Source organism: Alexandromys fortis, unplaced genomic scaffold, assembly GCF_014885135.2.
Source record: "Alexandromys fortis isolate MF-2015 unplaced genomic scaffold, M_Fortis_MF-2015_v1.1 scaffold_291, whole genome shotgun sequence".
Taxonomy (NCBI): Eukaryota; Metazoa; Chordata; class Mammalia; order Rodentia; family Cricetidae; genus Alexandromys; species Alexandromys fortis.
Window position 1 is genome coordinate 1,054,097 of NW_026068163.1, and position 15,339 is coordinate 1,069,435.

The 15,339-nt window shown below is 53.7% G+C and overlaps 1 protein-coding gene across 1 annotated transcript; it reads left to right on the forward strand.

The window, feature by feature from the left end:
- The first annotated feature begins 36 nt into the window (after positions 1–36).
- On the forward strand, positions 37–9,965 carry Plod3 (procollagen-lysine,2-oxoglutarate 5-dioxygenase 3). The gene is made up of 19 exons (XM_050127872.1): positions 37–179; positions 487–578; positions 678–814; positions 893–1,056; positions 1,163–1,275; positions 1,391–1,454; positions 2,853–2,950; positions 3,145–3,246; positions 3,405–3,530; positions 3,657–3,778; positions 3,952–4,056; positions 4,190–4,315; positions 4,571–4,712; positions 4,818–4,931; positions 5,029–5,097; positions 6,235–6,339; positions 7,046–7,192; positions 8,105–8,230; positions 9,364–9,965. Exons 1-19 carry the CDS (start codon positions 62–64, stop codon positions 9,517–9,519), a joined length of 2,226 nt encoding a protein of 741 aa, XP_049983829.1. The 5' UTR covers positions 37–61; the 3' UTR covers positions 9,520–9,965.
- The last annotated feature ends 5,374 nt before the right edge of the window (positions 9,966–15,339 follow it).

Below are 15,339 nucleotides of genomic sequence, written 5' to 3' on the forward strand. Positions count from 1 at the left end.
ATCCAGGCGCTGAGCTCAGCCCCGTGGCGGGCCCGGGTGTCGCCTGAGGGTGCTGCTGACCATGGCTGCTTCGGGCCCGGAACCCCGGTTTTTGCTCCTGCTGCTGTTGCTGCTGCCGCCGCTGCCCCCTGTGACTTCTGCCTCCGATCGACCCCGGGGCTCGAACCCTGTCAACCCAGGTGAGAACCCGGGAGGCCGAGGGGGCAGAGACGACACGTCTGCCAGCCTGGGAGGGAGCGTCCTTTCTCACCGGGGACCCGGCGCATCACCCTCTCCCCACGCTGAAACTAGGGGCTTCCAGTCTCCCCGGACAGACAGGAACACCCCAGCCCCCATTCCTGTTTCTCGACTCTTCTGGAGACCAAATGGCCCTGAGCAGGAATTGAGGAGGGAACGGGGAGAACTTGAGTGAGATAGCAGGGAGGTGGAGGGGATACACAGGGATAAACACGTGGGTCCTAAGTGCTAATTCCTTGGCCGTGTCAGACAAATTGCTGGTGATCACTGTGGCTACGGCAGAGACAGAGGGCTACCGGCGTTTTCTGCAGTCTGCAGAGTTCTTTAACTACACCGTACGGGTGAGTGGGGGGACTCATGGGAGAAGTTCCCTCAGGAGTGGGCTGGGAGCTGGTCGTGTTGCCTCACCTTGACCTGTGGGAGTGGGTTCTTTCCTGCAGACCCTGGGCCTGGGACACGAGTGGCGAGGAGGTGATGTCGCTCGAACAGTTGGTGGAGGCCAGAAGGTCAGGTGGCTAAAGAAGGAAATGGAGAAGTACGCGGATCGGGAAGACATGATCATCATGTTTGTAGACAGGTAAAGAGGGTCTGTCTGGGTGGAGAGAGAGGGAAAACGGAGGAGCAGAGAGAAAAAGAGACCCTTTTCCTCGTCCAGCTACGATGTGATTCTGGCCAGCAGCCCGACAGAGCTGCTGAAGAAGTTTGTCCAGAGTGGCAGTCACCTGCTGTTCTCTGCCGAGAGCTTCTGCTGGCCCGAGTGGGGGCTGGCCGAGCAGTACCCTGAGGTGGGCACGGGCAAGCGCTTCCTCAACTCTGGTGGTGAGTGCCAAAGTGCCGTCAGCAGCGAGGCATTGCATGCTTCTGGTTCTTGAGGGTTGGAGAGAGAGTGGGATCCTTGGGGGTCTACTTCTCTTCTGTCCCCCAGGATTCATTGGCTTCGCCCCGACCATCCATCAAATTGTCCGTCAGTGGAAATACAAAGATGACGATGACGATCAGTTGTTCTACACGCGCCTGTACCTGGACCCAGGGCTGCGGGTAGGGAGACTCGGGACATGAGGGATGGAAGGGAGGGAAGACATGAGGGGACTTGCAGAAAGACACGGTGTCCCCTGTCCCCTCTTCGTTCACGGCTCCATCTTGTGCCGTCTAGGAGAAGCTCAAGCTTAATCTGGACCATAAGTCCCGGATCTTCCAGAACCTCAATGGAGCCTTAGGTGAGGAAGAAGATGGTTCGAAGTAGGTGATGAGGGATGGGTTCCTGCCAGAACTGGGCTGGTCTACGGATGACCAGTGTGCTAACCTATCCAACACCTAAGCGCATTATATTGTGTTAGCAATAGTGAGACTGTGAGTGTGGCCCTGCAGCAGAATGCTGCTGAAGGTTTGCCAGTGAGGGGCTGGGGGTGGCTCAGTGATAGAGCACCTGCCTAGAATCCCCCAGTGAGGGGCTGGGGTGTGGCTCAGTGATAGAGCACCTGCCTAGAATCCTCCAATGAGGGGCTGGGGTGTGGCTCAGTGATAGAGCACCTGCCTAGAATCCTCCAATGAGGGGCTGGGGTGTGGCTCAGTGATAGAGCACCTGCCTAGAATCCACAAATGAGGGGCTGGGGTGTGGCTCAGTGATAGAGCACCTGCCTAGAATCCCCAGTGAGTGGCTGGGGAGTGAGGAACTCAGGGCTAGAAGGTGTGCCTAGCATACAGAAACCCTAGGTTCAGCCCCCAGCACCATCCACATATCTGTCTAGCAGACATACGCTAAGGTCCCCAGTCAGGGACTCTACTACCGCTGTGATTTCATTAACACAGAGCTTCTGCAAAGGGAGTGTTCCCTGACTTCCCACCTTGGAAGACCCTTTGGCAGGTGAGAAAATTGACTTCCTTAGGGACTAGTGAGTCACCCCAGGTCAGGTCGAGTGACCTCTCGAAGGCGGCAGCAGCCTGGACAGACTGGCAAGGCGAGGATGGTGTGAGTTCCCTGGTCTCAGAGGCAGGAGGACCTCGAGTTGCAGTCCATCCTGGGCTACATAGCGAGACCTGATCAAAGGAAAGAAAGGACTTACAGAAAAACTCCAAAATATATTGTTTTTCTCATGTGTTTTGGAGTGGAGCACACTCCCGGTGCAGAGTCAGAGGAGAGCACGTGAGGCTGCTCTTTACTTCCGTGTGGTTTCTGGGTGCCAGGCTTGGTGGCCAGTGCCTTTATCAGGTGAGCCACCTCACCAGTCCCAGTCAGACACTCTGTATGATGATTTAAAAAAATAAAATAAGGTGAGCAGTGGTGGCACACACCTTTAATCCCAGCACTCGGGAAGCAGAGGCAGGCGGATCTCTGTGAGTTCGAGGCCAGCCTGGTTTACAGAGTGAGTTCCAGGACAGGCTCCAAAGCTACAGAGAAACCCTGTCTCGAAAAACCAAGGTAAACAAAATAATAATAATGCTTTTATAAGGAAATCCCAGCCCGACAACAACAACAGAAGAAAGCACTGCCCTGACTGAGCTGTAGTCCAGACCGCTGGGCCCCCACACTGCTCTGTCCACTAGAGGAGCTGGGACCCCGTTGCTCTGTGGTTCCCAGATGAAGGAACTCCTGAAAACCTCCTTTCCTCCCCCAGATGAAGTGGTCTTAAAGTTCGACCAGAATCGTGTGCGCATCCGAAACGTGGCGTACGACACTCTCCCTGTTGTGGTCCATGGAAACGGTCCCACCAAGGTGCCTCTGGGGTCCTCAGCCCCTGCTTGTCTCGAGCCCTGGGTACCCCATCCCTCCTGGTCCATCTGGTCCTCCCCAGTCCCAGTAAAGAGGTGCTGGGACAGCCACCTCTCTTCACCCTGTGCTGAGCCCAGCTTGCCTTTCATGTGTCCCCAGACATGTCCACCTCAGCTACCCTCCCTCTGTTCCAACAGCTCCAGCTCAACTACCTGGGGAACTATGTCCCCAATGGCTGGACTCCCCAGGGAGGCTGTGGATTCTGCAACCAGAACCAGAGGACACTCCCGGGGGGGCAGGTGAGGAGAGAGATGAGATGTAGGGGAGGACAAGCTGGGCAGCCCCAGTTGCCAAGCTCCTGGGCATCCTGATCTGGCAGCGTGGTCAGTGGCCGGTGAGGGCTGCGGGGCAGAGAGAGGCCCGGGCTTCTGTGAGCCTTGTCCTGTGGTATCCTCAGCCTCCCCCCCGGGTGCTTCTGGCCGTGTTTGTGGAGCAGCCTACCCCCTTCCTGCCTCGATTCCTGCAGCGCCTACTGCTCCTGGATTACCCCCCAGACAGGATCTCTCTCTTCCTCCATAACAACGTGAGACATGGGACCTCCCCACCCCCACATCCTACACCTTTTCCCATCCTTCCTGCCCTGATTGCATCTCTGGGTACCACCTCTGCCCAAGCTGTCAGTACATGCTCCTCCCTGCCCCATCTTTAGGAGGTGTACCATGAGCCTCACATTGCAGACGCCTGGCCGCAGCTCCAGGACCACTTCTCAGCTACAAAGCTAGTAGGGCCAGAGGAAGCCCTGAGCCCCGGCGAGGCCAGGGACATGGCCATGTGAGTGAATCTCCCTCATCCTGCCATAGACGGTGGAGCCCCTGGGGAAGGAGACACGCACTGACTCTTGTCTTCCTCTCAGAGCTGGGAGAGCCCCACTTGTCCCTCCGTTCCCGTTGCCTTGCCCCCACGCCCCATTTGAACTCTCTCCATTTGTGGGTCTTCCCCTCCAGGGATAACTGTCGGCAGGACCCCGAGTGTGAGTTCTACTTCAGCCTGGATGCTGATGCTGTCCTTACCAACCCAGAGACCCTGCGCATCTTGATTGAACAAAACAGGTGACCAGCCAACCCTATGCATCCATGAAACCCCAGGAGGGCCTAGGAGCTCCACCCCTCCCTTGGGTGGGTCATAGTTCTGTCCCCTCTTGTTCACTCCCCTCTGCCCAGCCTTCACCTCTGTTTTATCCAGGAAGGTAATAGCCCCCATGCTTTCCCGCCATGGCAAACTCTGGTCCAACTTCTGGGGTGCCCTGAGCCCCGATGAGTACTATGCCCGCTCCGAAGACTATGTGGAACTGGTGCAGCGGAAGCGAGTGTGAGTCCTACCCATGTGTGCCATGCAGGGACCAGAGCCTTCCCTGGATCCCCACTTTGTAGCATCCTGGGTGGTCATTAGACAGGCCACAGCTGTGGGTAGGGACCGGCAATGGATTGGGTGGTGACTTCCCATCATTGGTGTGATTGCCACAGGCTCAGGGTTCTGGGGTACCCTGAGGGACGGAGCTTTTACAGTTAATAAAGTATAATCTGAGGGGTTGTCCGCCTGGCTAACGATACTCGGTGTCTGCAGGGGCGTGTGGAATGTGCCCTACATATCCCAGGCATATGTGATCCGCGGGGAGACCCTGAGGACAGAGCTGCCCCAGAAGGAGGTGTTCTCAGGCAGTGACACTGACCCAGACATGGCTTTCTGCAAGAGCCTACGGGATAAGGTGAGTGGGGTGGTTGGCATGGGTTGCCAAGCCTGGGGACTTGAGGCTGTGCCGACAGCTTCCTGTGGTCCTCCTCACGCATGCCCACCCTTTACCCCACTCCAGGGCATCTTCCTCCACCTCAGCAACCAGCATGAGTTTGGCCGGCTGCTGGCCACTTCTCGCTATGACACTGACCACTTACACCCAGACCTCTGGCAGATCTTTGACAACCCTGTGGTGAGAAGGACCCCCTCCATTGCCCACCACGGGGAGTGCGTAGCCCAATGGGGAGAGTCTAGAAGGCGCCACTCAAATGCCACAACCCCTCTTGCAGGACTGGAAAGAACAGTACATTCATGAGAACTACAGCCGGGCCCTGGATGGGGAGGGGCTGGTGGAGCAGGTAAGCTGCCCCAGGACCGCGGCCTATGTGACCCGCCCACCGCTGAGCTCCCAAAGACTGAGGGTTTGCTGTTTGGACAGGAGGGAGGCTGATAGCCACACTGAGTATAACACTGCAATCCTAGCAGTCTGGAATCTGATGCAGAAGGATGGAGAGTTCCAGGCTAGCCTGGACTGCGTAGTGAGTGTCATACGGTCAGGTGGCTACACCAAGTCTCAATAAAACAGATGGGGCAGAGGAGACCACTCTGTGGTTAAGCACTTAACACATGAGCATAAGGACCTAGTTCAGCTCTCCAGAACCTAAGTAAATGCTGCATGTATGGTAGTCTGTCTAATTCCAGCATTAAAAGGCAAAGACTCAGGATCCTCAGCAAACTGACTGGCCAGACTGGCTGCATCAGTAAGCTCTGGGCTTGACACAGGAAAAGTTGAGCAGTTCCTCGTGGTGAACTCAGATCCTCACACACACACATTTGAGTATGCACGCCCCTACACAGGTGTGCCCACGCTCACATGAAGACAAACAGAGGTGTGGCGCTTGCCTATAATCCCAGAATTCAGGCAGTGGAAGGAAGAAGCTAGGAGGGTTAGGAGTTGAAGGCCAGCCTCAGACACATAGCAAGTTCAAGACCATCTGGATTACGTAGTAAGACCTTGTCTAAAACTAAGAGAAATAAAGGGGCTGGGGATGTAGCTCACTCGGTAGAGGACTTGCTTGGCATTCACAGAGCCCTAGGTTCTGTCCTCTACCATATGCAGCACCGAGCGCGGTGTTGCAGCCTATGAGCTCAGCACTTAGGAAGACCAGAAGTTCAAGGCCAGCCTTGGCTACACAGTGAATTTGAAGCTAGCCTGGGCGACATAAGACCTTGTCTCCAAAAAAAATGGGGGGGGGGCAGAACAGGATCATTGTCCTAGATACTGGGGCTCTAGGCACCCTATTTCTGCCCTTCTCTGACCGCTGGAAGCTGATGCAGGAGGATGGAGGCCTCTTCGCTGACTACACCCCAGCAGCTGCCTAGAGAGCTCAGGTTGCCCTTCCGTAGATCCTCCCCTGTATGTCTCCCTCCCCTGTCCTGTCGCCTGTCCCACCCCTTGTCCCTCTCCCTTGAGTTTCACCTTGCCGTGTCCCCAGCCCTGCCCAGATGTGTACTGGTTCCCCCTGCTGACGGAGCAGATGTGTGACGAGCTAGTGGAGGAGATGGAGCACTACGGCCAGTGGTCTGGAGGCCGGCACGAGGTGAGGGTGGAGGTTCCCAAGGGGGCAGTGGGCTTGGGGTGTGGAGGGATTCCCAAGGGTGGGGCTCATTCAGGGCGTGGCAGTCACTTGTCTCATTGCTGTGACAAAGTATCCGACCAAAACAACTCGAAGGAAGGGCTCACAGTCTGTGGGTACAGCGCATCACGGCGGGGAGGCAAGGCGGCAGGAGCCTGACACAGCTGGTCACATGACATCTGCAATCAGACACAGAGACAGATGGGTGCTGGTGCTCAGATCCTGTTCTCAGGACCTTGGCACGTGGGATGGGGCTGCCACAGTGGTCAGGTCTTCCCATCTCTGTTAACGTAGTCCGGATGAGGCCCATCAAGTTGACAGTCCAAGTTAGGTCTTACACAGAGGGTGCTTATTTCATGGGCTATGGCTGTTCGATAGCATAGGAGAGCTGACAACACCAGAGACCGAAAGGCCCAGCACAGTGACTCTGGCTGGCAGTGGTGCCGTAGCCTTTAGTCCTAGCCCTTGGAGACAGAGGCAAGTGGATCTCTGAGTAGTTAGAAGCTAGCCTGGTCTACAGAGCGAGTTCCAGGACAGCCAGGAATACACAGAGAACTCTATCTCGAAAAACAAACAAAAAGACTAGGAACCAGCAAGAAGAAGCTGATACTGTCCCTGAGGAAGAATGGGCCAGCCCAGATGTGAGGGGCTCAGTGTCTGCTGTCCACAGGATTCCAGGTTGGCTGGAGGATACGAGAATGTGCCCACTGTGGATATCCACATGAAGCAGGTGGGGTACGAAGACCAGTGGCTTCAGCTGCTGAGGACATATGTGGGGCCCATGACCGAGTACCTGTTCCCTGGCTATCATACCAAGGTAGGGTATCCAACCACTGCTGTCTTCTTGTACCCCAGTCTTGGAAGGCTCCACACGGAACCCCCTCTCAGTCTCTGTAGACTTGGGGCTTGGGATCGAGGTGGCTTGGGAAGAAGCCAGGTCTCCGACTTGGGCTGCTCTGTCATTAGAAGAGTCCCTGGCCGGGCATGCAACCACCTGTAACCTCAGCGCTTGAGAAACTGAGGCTCAAAAATAATAATAATAATGATAATAATAATGTTTCATCAATAAAATACACTTAAAAAAGAGAGAAAGAGAGAGACTGAGGCTCGAAGAACAAGGGTTTGACGAGACCATGGGCTGCTCAGTGAAACCCTGTCTCAAAACAGAAAGGAAGGGCTGGGGATGTGGGTCAGTTCGATGCTTGCCCAGCGTGCACAGAGCCCTGGCTTTGTCTCCAGCACTGTGTAAAATGGGGTAGGACAGTAATACAGGACTGTTATCCCAGCACTCAGGAGGGAGAAGCAGGAGGACCAGAAGTTCAGGGTCATCTGTAGTCACACAGTGAGTTCAAGGCCGGCCTGGGCTACATGACCTTGTCTCAAAAACCAGGAAAAATGGGGCTGGGGAAGATGGGGGAGAGTTCATGTCATCAGCTCCCGTGTGAAAAGCTGGACATCGCGTTACACATCTGTACTCCCAGTTCTGGGGAGGAACCCAAGGTGCAGGAGGACAAGTAGACCCAGGTGTGGTAGCACACACCTGTTATCCCAGCACTAACGAGGCAGAGGCAGGCAGAGCTCTATGAGTTCGAGGCCAGCCTGGTCTACAGAATGTAGCCAAGGCTACACAGTGAGACCTTGTCTTGAAAAACAAACAAAAGAATATGAGAAAAGGAAGAGGCGTGGCTTCCCTTGCCCGTCTTGTGGCTTCCACTGCATGTCCCCACAGACACGGGCAGTGATGAACTTTGTGGTCCGCTACCGGCCAGATGAACAGCCCTCACTTCGGCCGCACCACGACTCGTCCACCTTCACTCTCAACGTTGCCCTCAACCACAAGGGCGTGGACTATGAGGTGAGTCTGGGTCCTTCCTGTCTCGGGACACTGCACACACTTCCCCGGCAGCCATGTCTCAGCTCCTTTCCCAGCCTCTGGCTGTGTCAGGTCATGGCTGGACTGCTCACAATCATGAAGGGACAGGACAGGAACTCCAGCAGGGCAGGAACCTGGAGGCAGGAACTGATGCAGAGACCTTGGAGGGGTGCTGCTTTCTGGCTCGTTCTTCACGGCTTCATCCACGGTGGGCTGGGTCTTCCCCCAGCAATCATCAGTCAAGAAAATGCCCCACAGGCTGGCCCAATGGAGGTCTTACCTCTGTTGAGACGCCCTCCTCCCTGATCCCAGCTTGTGTCAAGTTGATGTAAACTCAGCCATTACAGCTGCCTCCCTACGTCCTCTGGCTGGCCATGTCTGAATTGGTTACTTTTCTGTTATGGCCACAAACTTCCTGACAAAAGCAATGAAGGGGAGGGAGGGAGGAAAGATGGAAGGAAGGAAAGAAGGAAGGGAAGGAGGGAGGAAGGAAGGAAGGAAGGTCGGTCTGTTTTGGTTCACATTCTGGGAGTACGGTCCCTCATGGTGGGGAAGGCATGCTGGCAGGCGGGAGGCTGCTAGCTACGCTGTATCCACAGTCAAAAAGGTGAAGCCTGAAGCCCAGCACACTTTTTCTTTTTTTTTTTTTTTAATTTAATTTAATGTTCATTGGTGTGTTTGCCTGCATGTGTGTCTGTGTGAGGGTGTCGGGTCCCCTGGAACTGTAGTTACAGTTGTGAGCTGTTGTGGATGCTGGGAATTGAACCTGGATCCTCTGGAAGAGCAAGCAGTGCTCTTAACTGCTGAGCCATCTCTCTAGTCCTTACTCGCTCCTTTTGATCAGTCCTAGATGATGAGATGGCACCATCCTTCTTTGGGAGGGGTCTCCTCCGCCCCTCTCTAACCTGTTCTAGAACTCCCTCTCAGATATTCCCAGAGGTGGGTTTCTGTGATGGCTCTAAATTCCGTCAAGTTGGCATGCAGATTAACCAGCACCTCTCTTGCCTGTCTCAGCAGCCCGTTTAATTGGCACCTCCCCTGTGCCTGTTGCCCCCTGCCCCCCACATCCCCATGTCTGCTAACCTTACTTTTTATGTTCTCTCTCATCTCCCCAGGGAGGTGGCTGCCGCTTCCTGCGCTATGACTGCAGAATCTCATCCCCAAGAAAGGGCTGGGCTCTCCTGCACCCTGGCCGCCTCACACACTACCACGAGGGGCTGCCTACCACCCGGGGCACTCGATACATCATGGTGTCCTTTGTTGACCCCTGACACTCAACCAGTCTGCCAAACCTCTGCCATTGTGCCTTGTTGGGCTCCGGGGGTGCCGTTCTCGGAGAGAGGGGGCCCAGCTCTTCTCATTTCCTGAGCGTGTCTGTGTGCCTGGCACGGAATGTTCTGCCCTCAGCGTCCCTCTCAGGAGGTCCCTGGAGTCTGCCACCTTCCTACCGACCCGATGGACTCAGGGACAGTGGACTTTCGTTGTTTTATTTTTTGTTTTTTTTCGAGACAGGGTTTCTCTGTGTATCCCTGACTGTCCTGGAACTCACTCTGTACACCAGGCTGGCCTCGAACTCACAGAGATCCGTCTGCCTCTCCCTCCCACGTGCTGGGATTAAAGGCGTGCACCACTGCTGCCCATGGGAGTGGACTTCTGAGGGTTCCCTGATAAATTATTGAGCTTCCTCAGCCTCACATTAAATAAAAGGGTCTTTGTAGCTCTCGAGTCCATGAGTCATATATGTGAAGTCGGGGTCTCATGGAGCCCAGGCAGGCCTCCAACTCACTATAGGGATTACGGTGTGGACCACATGCGCAGTTCACACGGTGCTGGGATCAAACTCGGAGTCCTGCGTGATGGCAAGTACTCTACAACTGAGCTACATCCCTCTCCTTTATTCTTGTTGTTTAAATAAATTGTGTGTGTAAGTGTCGGTGTGTACATGAGAGTGAAGGTGTCCATGGAGGCCAGAAGATGGTATCGTACCCCCTTGGAACTGGAGTCACCGGTAGTTGGGTAGAGAGCCACCTGTCTTGAGTCAGGTGGGAACCAAACGCTGGTCCTCTGTAAGAACAACAAGCACTCTTAACCTCTGAGCCATCTCTCCAGCCCTCACCCCCTTTTATTACATTTATTCAGCGTGTGCACACGCGCGCATGTGTGTGTGTGTGTGTGTGTGTGTGTGTGTGTCTTATGGGAGTAGGTTTTCCACCCACACAAATATTCTCTAAAAGTTAAAAAAAAAATTTAGACTCAATTAGACTTGATCACCACCAGTCGTACATACCTGCCTCATCACGCTTGGATGCTCACAGCAAGTCCCTTCTCTGCCCAGCGTATAAGCTGATGACAGCCGATCCACACATGGTTGAGGGAAGGTCTGTTTTGTAGATACGAGAGAGGACAGTCCAGAGCAGAGAGGGAAAACAGCAGACTGGACCTGGCTGGGAGGGAAGCAGAGCAGAGGGAGAGGAGGACGGAGTACTGGCAATAGAGAAGACGGCAAACTGGTGCCGCACGCCGTAGAAGACTCCAGCTCTCCAGAGGCAGAGGCAGGCGGATCTCTGAGTTCAAGGCCAGCCTGGTCTACGAATCGAGTTCCAGGACAGTTAGGGCTACACACACAGAGAAACCCTGTCTTGAAAAACAAGCAAACAAATGAGAGAGGAAGAGAAGAGACCATGGCTGAAATAACAGGGTTATGAGGAAAATGAGCCGCTCTGGGGAGGGAGGGAAGCTCCCGAGGAGGAAGTCAGGATGCCGGCAGGGACTCGGAGACAGGTCCTTGTGATACTGAGGGAGCCTGGAGGCCCCCCGCCCCCAGCATACGCTTTGCTGTGCGGATGGGCACTGCATACAACCATTTGTTCTTTCTGCCAGTGATAAAGGAACCGGCTCCTTTGGTAGAGGGGAACCAGCGGCACGTGTTCTTAAGAAATGCTGGCTTTTGCCTAACTGCTGGAATTTGGGAAAATGGAGTTTGCTTTGCACCTGACACCCAGGCTCCTAGGAAAACCTTCCTGGCGGTGGCAGACAACCCACACATGGTTTGAACACTTTTGCCAGAGTGTGTATGTTTGTGAGTGCTGGGTGTGTATGTGGCGCCTATGCAAGCTAGGCGGATGCTGCCCACTGATCCACACCCCGCACCCCCAGCCTCTTACTGGGGGCTCAGCAGGAGCCCCACAGCTGAACTCCATCCCTTGCCTTGGGCAGAGCTCTGTCCCATGGATGGTAGTAATCTGAGCAAGGGGGTAGGGGGAGGGACTTTGGCAAGGTCCCTGGAAGGAGCAGTCTATATGAGCCAGAGGGAAGAGGACTGGCTTTGCCTGTCTGCCTGAGGCCCAGAATTTTGTACAATCACCTCCTGCATGCTGGCTTTCGGTAACTTTTCCTGGAGGGTAGATTTCTGTTCATTAGAGAGAGAGGGCAAAAGTAGCTGGGAACACAGCTACGTTGGTAGACTTTGCCTGGTGTCTTATTTAGGGTTTCCATTGCTGTGAAGGGTCACCATGACCTCAGCAACTCTTATAAAGGAAAACTTTTGTTTTGTTTTGGTTTTTCAAGACAGGGTTTCTCTATGTAACAGCCCTGGCTGTCCCAGAACCCACTTTTAGACCATGCTGGCCTCAAACTCAGAGATTTTTTTTTTTTTTTTTGGATAGAAGCCACTTACTTTTATTTTTGTTTTTTTTTGTTTTTTTTTCTTTCTTTCTTTCTTTCTTTCTTTCTTTCTTTCTTTCTTTCTTTCTTTCTTTCTTTCTTTATTAAATATTTCTGTCTCTTCCCCACCTCCGCCTCCCCTTTCCCTCCCCCTCCCCCAATCCATTCCCCCTCCCTCGTCAGCCCAAAGAGCAATCAGGGCTCTCCGTCCTGTGGGAAGTCCAAGGAAAACCCTCCTCCGTCCAGGTCTCGTAAGGTGAGCATCCAAACATCCTAGGCTCCCACAAAGCCACTACATGCAGTAGGATCAAAAACCCATTGCCATTGTTCTTGATGTCTCAGTAGTCCTCATTGTCCGCTATGTTCAGTGAGACCGGTTTTAACCCAGGCTTTTTCAGACCCAGGTCAGCTGGCCTTGGTGAGTTCCCGATAGAGCATCTCCATTATCTCAGTGTGTGGGTGCACCCCTCGCGGTCCTGAGTTCCTTGCTCATGTTCGCTCTCCTTCTGCTCCTGATTTGGACTCAGAGATTTTTTTTTGGCCTATGTCTCCTGAGTGTGGGGATTAAAGATGTGCACCACCACATATGGCCAAGGAAAACATTTAATAGGGTAGTTTACATTTTCAGAGGTTCAGTTCGTTATCATCACAGTGGGACATGCTAGCATGCAGGCAGATATGGTGCTGGGGAAGGAGATGAGGGTCCTACAGCTTGCAGGCAACAGGAAGTGACCTCTCACTGGGTGTAGCTTAAGTAATATATGAGACCTCAAAGCCCACCTCCACAGTGACACGCTTCCCCCAACAAGACCACACCTACTCCAACAAGGCTACACCTAATGCCACTCTCTCTCTTTTTTTAAAAGATTTATTTATTTATTATATACAGTGTTCTGCCTGTATGCATACCTGCACCCCAGAAGAGGGCACCAGATCTCATTATAGATGGTAGTGAGCCACCATGTGGTTGCTGGGAATTGAACTCAGGACCTCTGGAAGAACAGTCAGTGCTTTTAACCTCTGAGCCATCTCTCCAGCCCAATGCCACTCTTTTTGGGGGTCATTTCTTTCAAACCACCACACAGAGCATGCTTGAAGTCCAGGCGTCTGTGCCCGGTGCTGCACTGAGCCCCAAGTGGCGGGGCACACTGTAATCCCGGCAGGAGATCAGTGAGTTTCATGCCTGCCTGGGCTTTATGAAATAGTGTCTTAAAAAGGGGAGGGGGCAGTGCTGGAGGAAATGGGCAACAAAAGACCAAAGAGATTACCCCATCCAAGTCTGGTTTGGTGAGCCAGTGACCCACGACAGCTGTCATTGACTGCCTGCGGAGCTAATCTCCCACCTCCCAAGTCTACTGTGGCACCTCTCTCGAGACTGCGTGAGCTGGGACAGGAACTGAGTCAGAGTGAGAGGCCAGAAAGACAGGTGAAAGTCTGATACCGACCCCACGTGTCGGGGTGGGCATGGGGTGGAGGTCAGAGGTCAACTTCAGGTGTCAATCCGTTTTGCCATCCACCTTGATTTTAGACAGGGTCTCTCATTGACCTGGAACTCAGCAATGACCTGGGTCACCTGTCCCCACCTCTCCAATGCTGGGATTACAGTAAGCGTCCATGCCCAGTTTCATGTGTGTGTGTGTGTGTGTGTGTGTGTTTTGAGACAGGGTTTCTTTGTGTAGCCTTGTCTGTCCTAGCTCTGTAGACCAGGCTGGTCTCGAACACGCAGAGATCTGCTTGCCTCCAGGGTGCTGCGATTAAAGGCGTGCTCCACCACTGCTGGGCTCATGCCTAGCTTCTTGACGTGGTTGAGTTCTTGGGGGGCAAACTCAAGAAGACGAGCCCTTTGCTGACTGAGTTATCTCCCTAGCCCTCCCCCAGCGCCTTTTTAAAAGATTTATTTGGGGACTGGAGGGATGGATGGTTCAGCCATCAAGATTACATATTGCTCTCCTAGAGAACCTGAGTTTGGTTCCTAGCACCCAGGTCAGACAGCTCAACTGTTCTGCTGGAAGACCCACCTCAGTGCCCCCTTCCCTCTCCAAACCCACCAGAAAGCCTGGCAAGCGGTGGCTCCTCCTCTGGATTTGCTCAAGACCACGCCCACCGGATATTTAGGCTCCGCCCATAGACCTGCCCTGTGATTTCTCTCCTCCCTTTCCTGAGAGTCACCTGGGAGTGCTTTGCTCAGATTAAATCTGGTTTTATGAATCTGGATTGATCTGGTTTACTGTATTGATGGGGAAACCTACTACTGGGGATCCGAAAATCTTATCAACAACCACCTGTAACTTCAGCTCCAGAGAACCTGATGCCTCTGGCCTCCAAGGCTCCTGCATTCACCCTCCCACCCCGAACACACATACACATGATTTAAAATAAACAAATAAAAAAAAATCTTCCTGTAAATTTTTTTTTTGTTTGTTTGTTTTTTTGTTTTTTTGTTTTTCGAGACAGGGTTTCTCTGTGGCTTTGGAGCCTGTCCTGGAACTAGCTCTGTAAACCAGGCTGGTCTCGAACTCACATATTTGCATTTGTGTTCGTGTGTGTGCACACGTGTGTCCAGGGGCATGCAGGTGCCTGTGGAGGCCAGGAAAGGGCATCAGGTCCCCTGGAGCTGGGGTTACAGGTGGTTGTGAAACAGCTAACAAGGGTGTGGGAACCGAACTTAGGTCCTCGGCAAGAGCAGTAAGTGCTCTACAGGGTTTCTCTGTGTAGCCCTGGCTGTCCTGGAACTCGCTCTGTCAACCAGGCTGGCCTCAAGCACACGGGAATCCATCTGCCTCTACCACCCGAGTGCTGGGATTAAAGGTGTGCCACCCTGACCCGGTGCCCAGCCATTGCTCCAGACTCTCTGTACCCTCCCCTTTCTGTGAACGACAGTTATTCAGCCAAATTGTGTGTGGGGCCTGTGTGTGCTGTCCCAGATGATTTCAGGAAGGTTGAGCTCCTGTGCCTGAAGACAGCGTACCCCAACAGCGGGGCACTAGAACCGTCAGCAGGCCCCACAGCTGCCTCTTGATGCTTACAGCCTTGGGAATTTGACCTTATTTAGATCTGGGCACTGACTATGGGATTTTCAAACCTGTTCTTGTAACGGCCCATGGGGCCTTATACAGTACATGTCAGATCTCTACTTCAGCCTATTAGTGGAGACCAGAGGCCCAAACTGCTCTGGAGTTCAAACACCTTGCTCTAGGCTCCTGGGTCATTTCCATTTCATACTATTGGTCACTCCTGAAAGCTCGGGGAGAGATAGCTTTGCCTTGCCCCTGTTCACAGTTCACTGGCCACGTGGCTCAATGTGTGGGCCAAAGCAAGGGGGTAGAAATGGGGGTTGGCCCAGGCTCGGGGGTCAAAGTCAGAGGAGTGAGTCAAGAGGGGGGTGTACTTAATCTGTGGGTTGCCCCTGTGCAATTCCCTTCTAAAGT

Bases quoted from the DNA above. Each gene is read 5' to 3' on its own strand.
- Plod3 (XM_050127872.1), top strand. From the start codon at position 62: ATGGCTGCTTCGGGCCCGGAACCCCGGTTTTTGCTCCTGCTGCTGTTG. The intron at 4,057-4,189 runs GTGACCAGCCAA...TGTTTTATCCAG, and splicing joins ATCTTGATTGAACAAAACAG to GAAGGTAATAGCCCCCATGC. The intron at 4,316-4,570 runs GTGAGTCCTACC...CGGTGTCTGCAG, and splicing joins CTGGTGCAGCGGAAGCGAGT to GGGCGTGTGGAATGTGCCCT.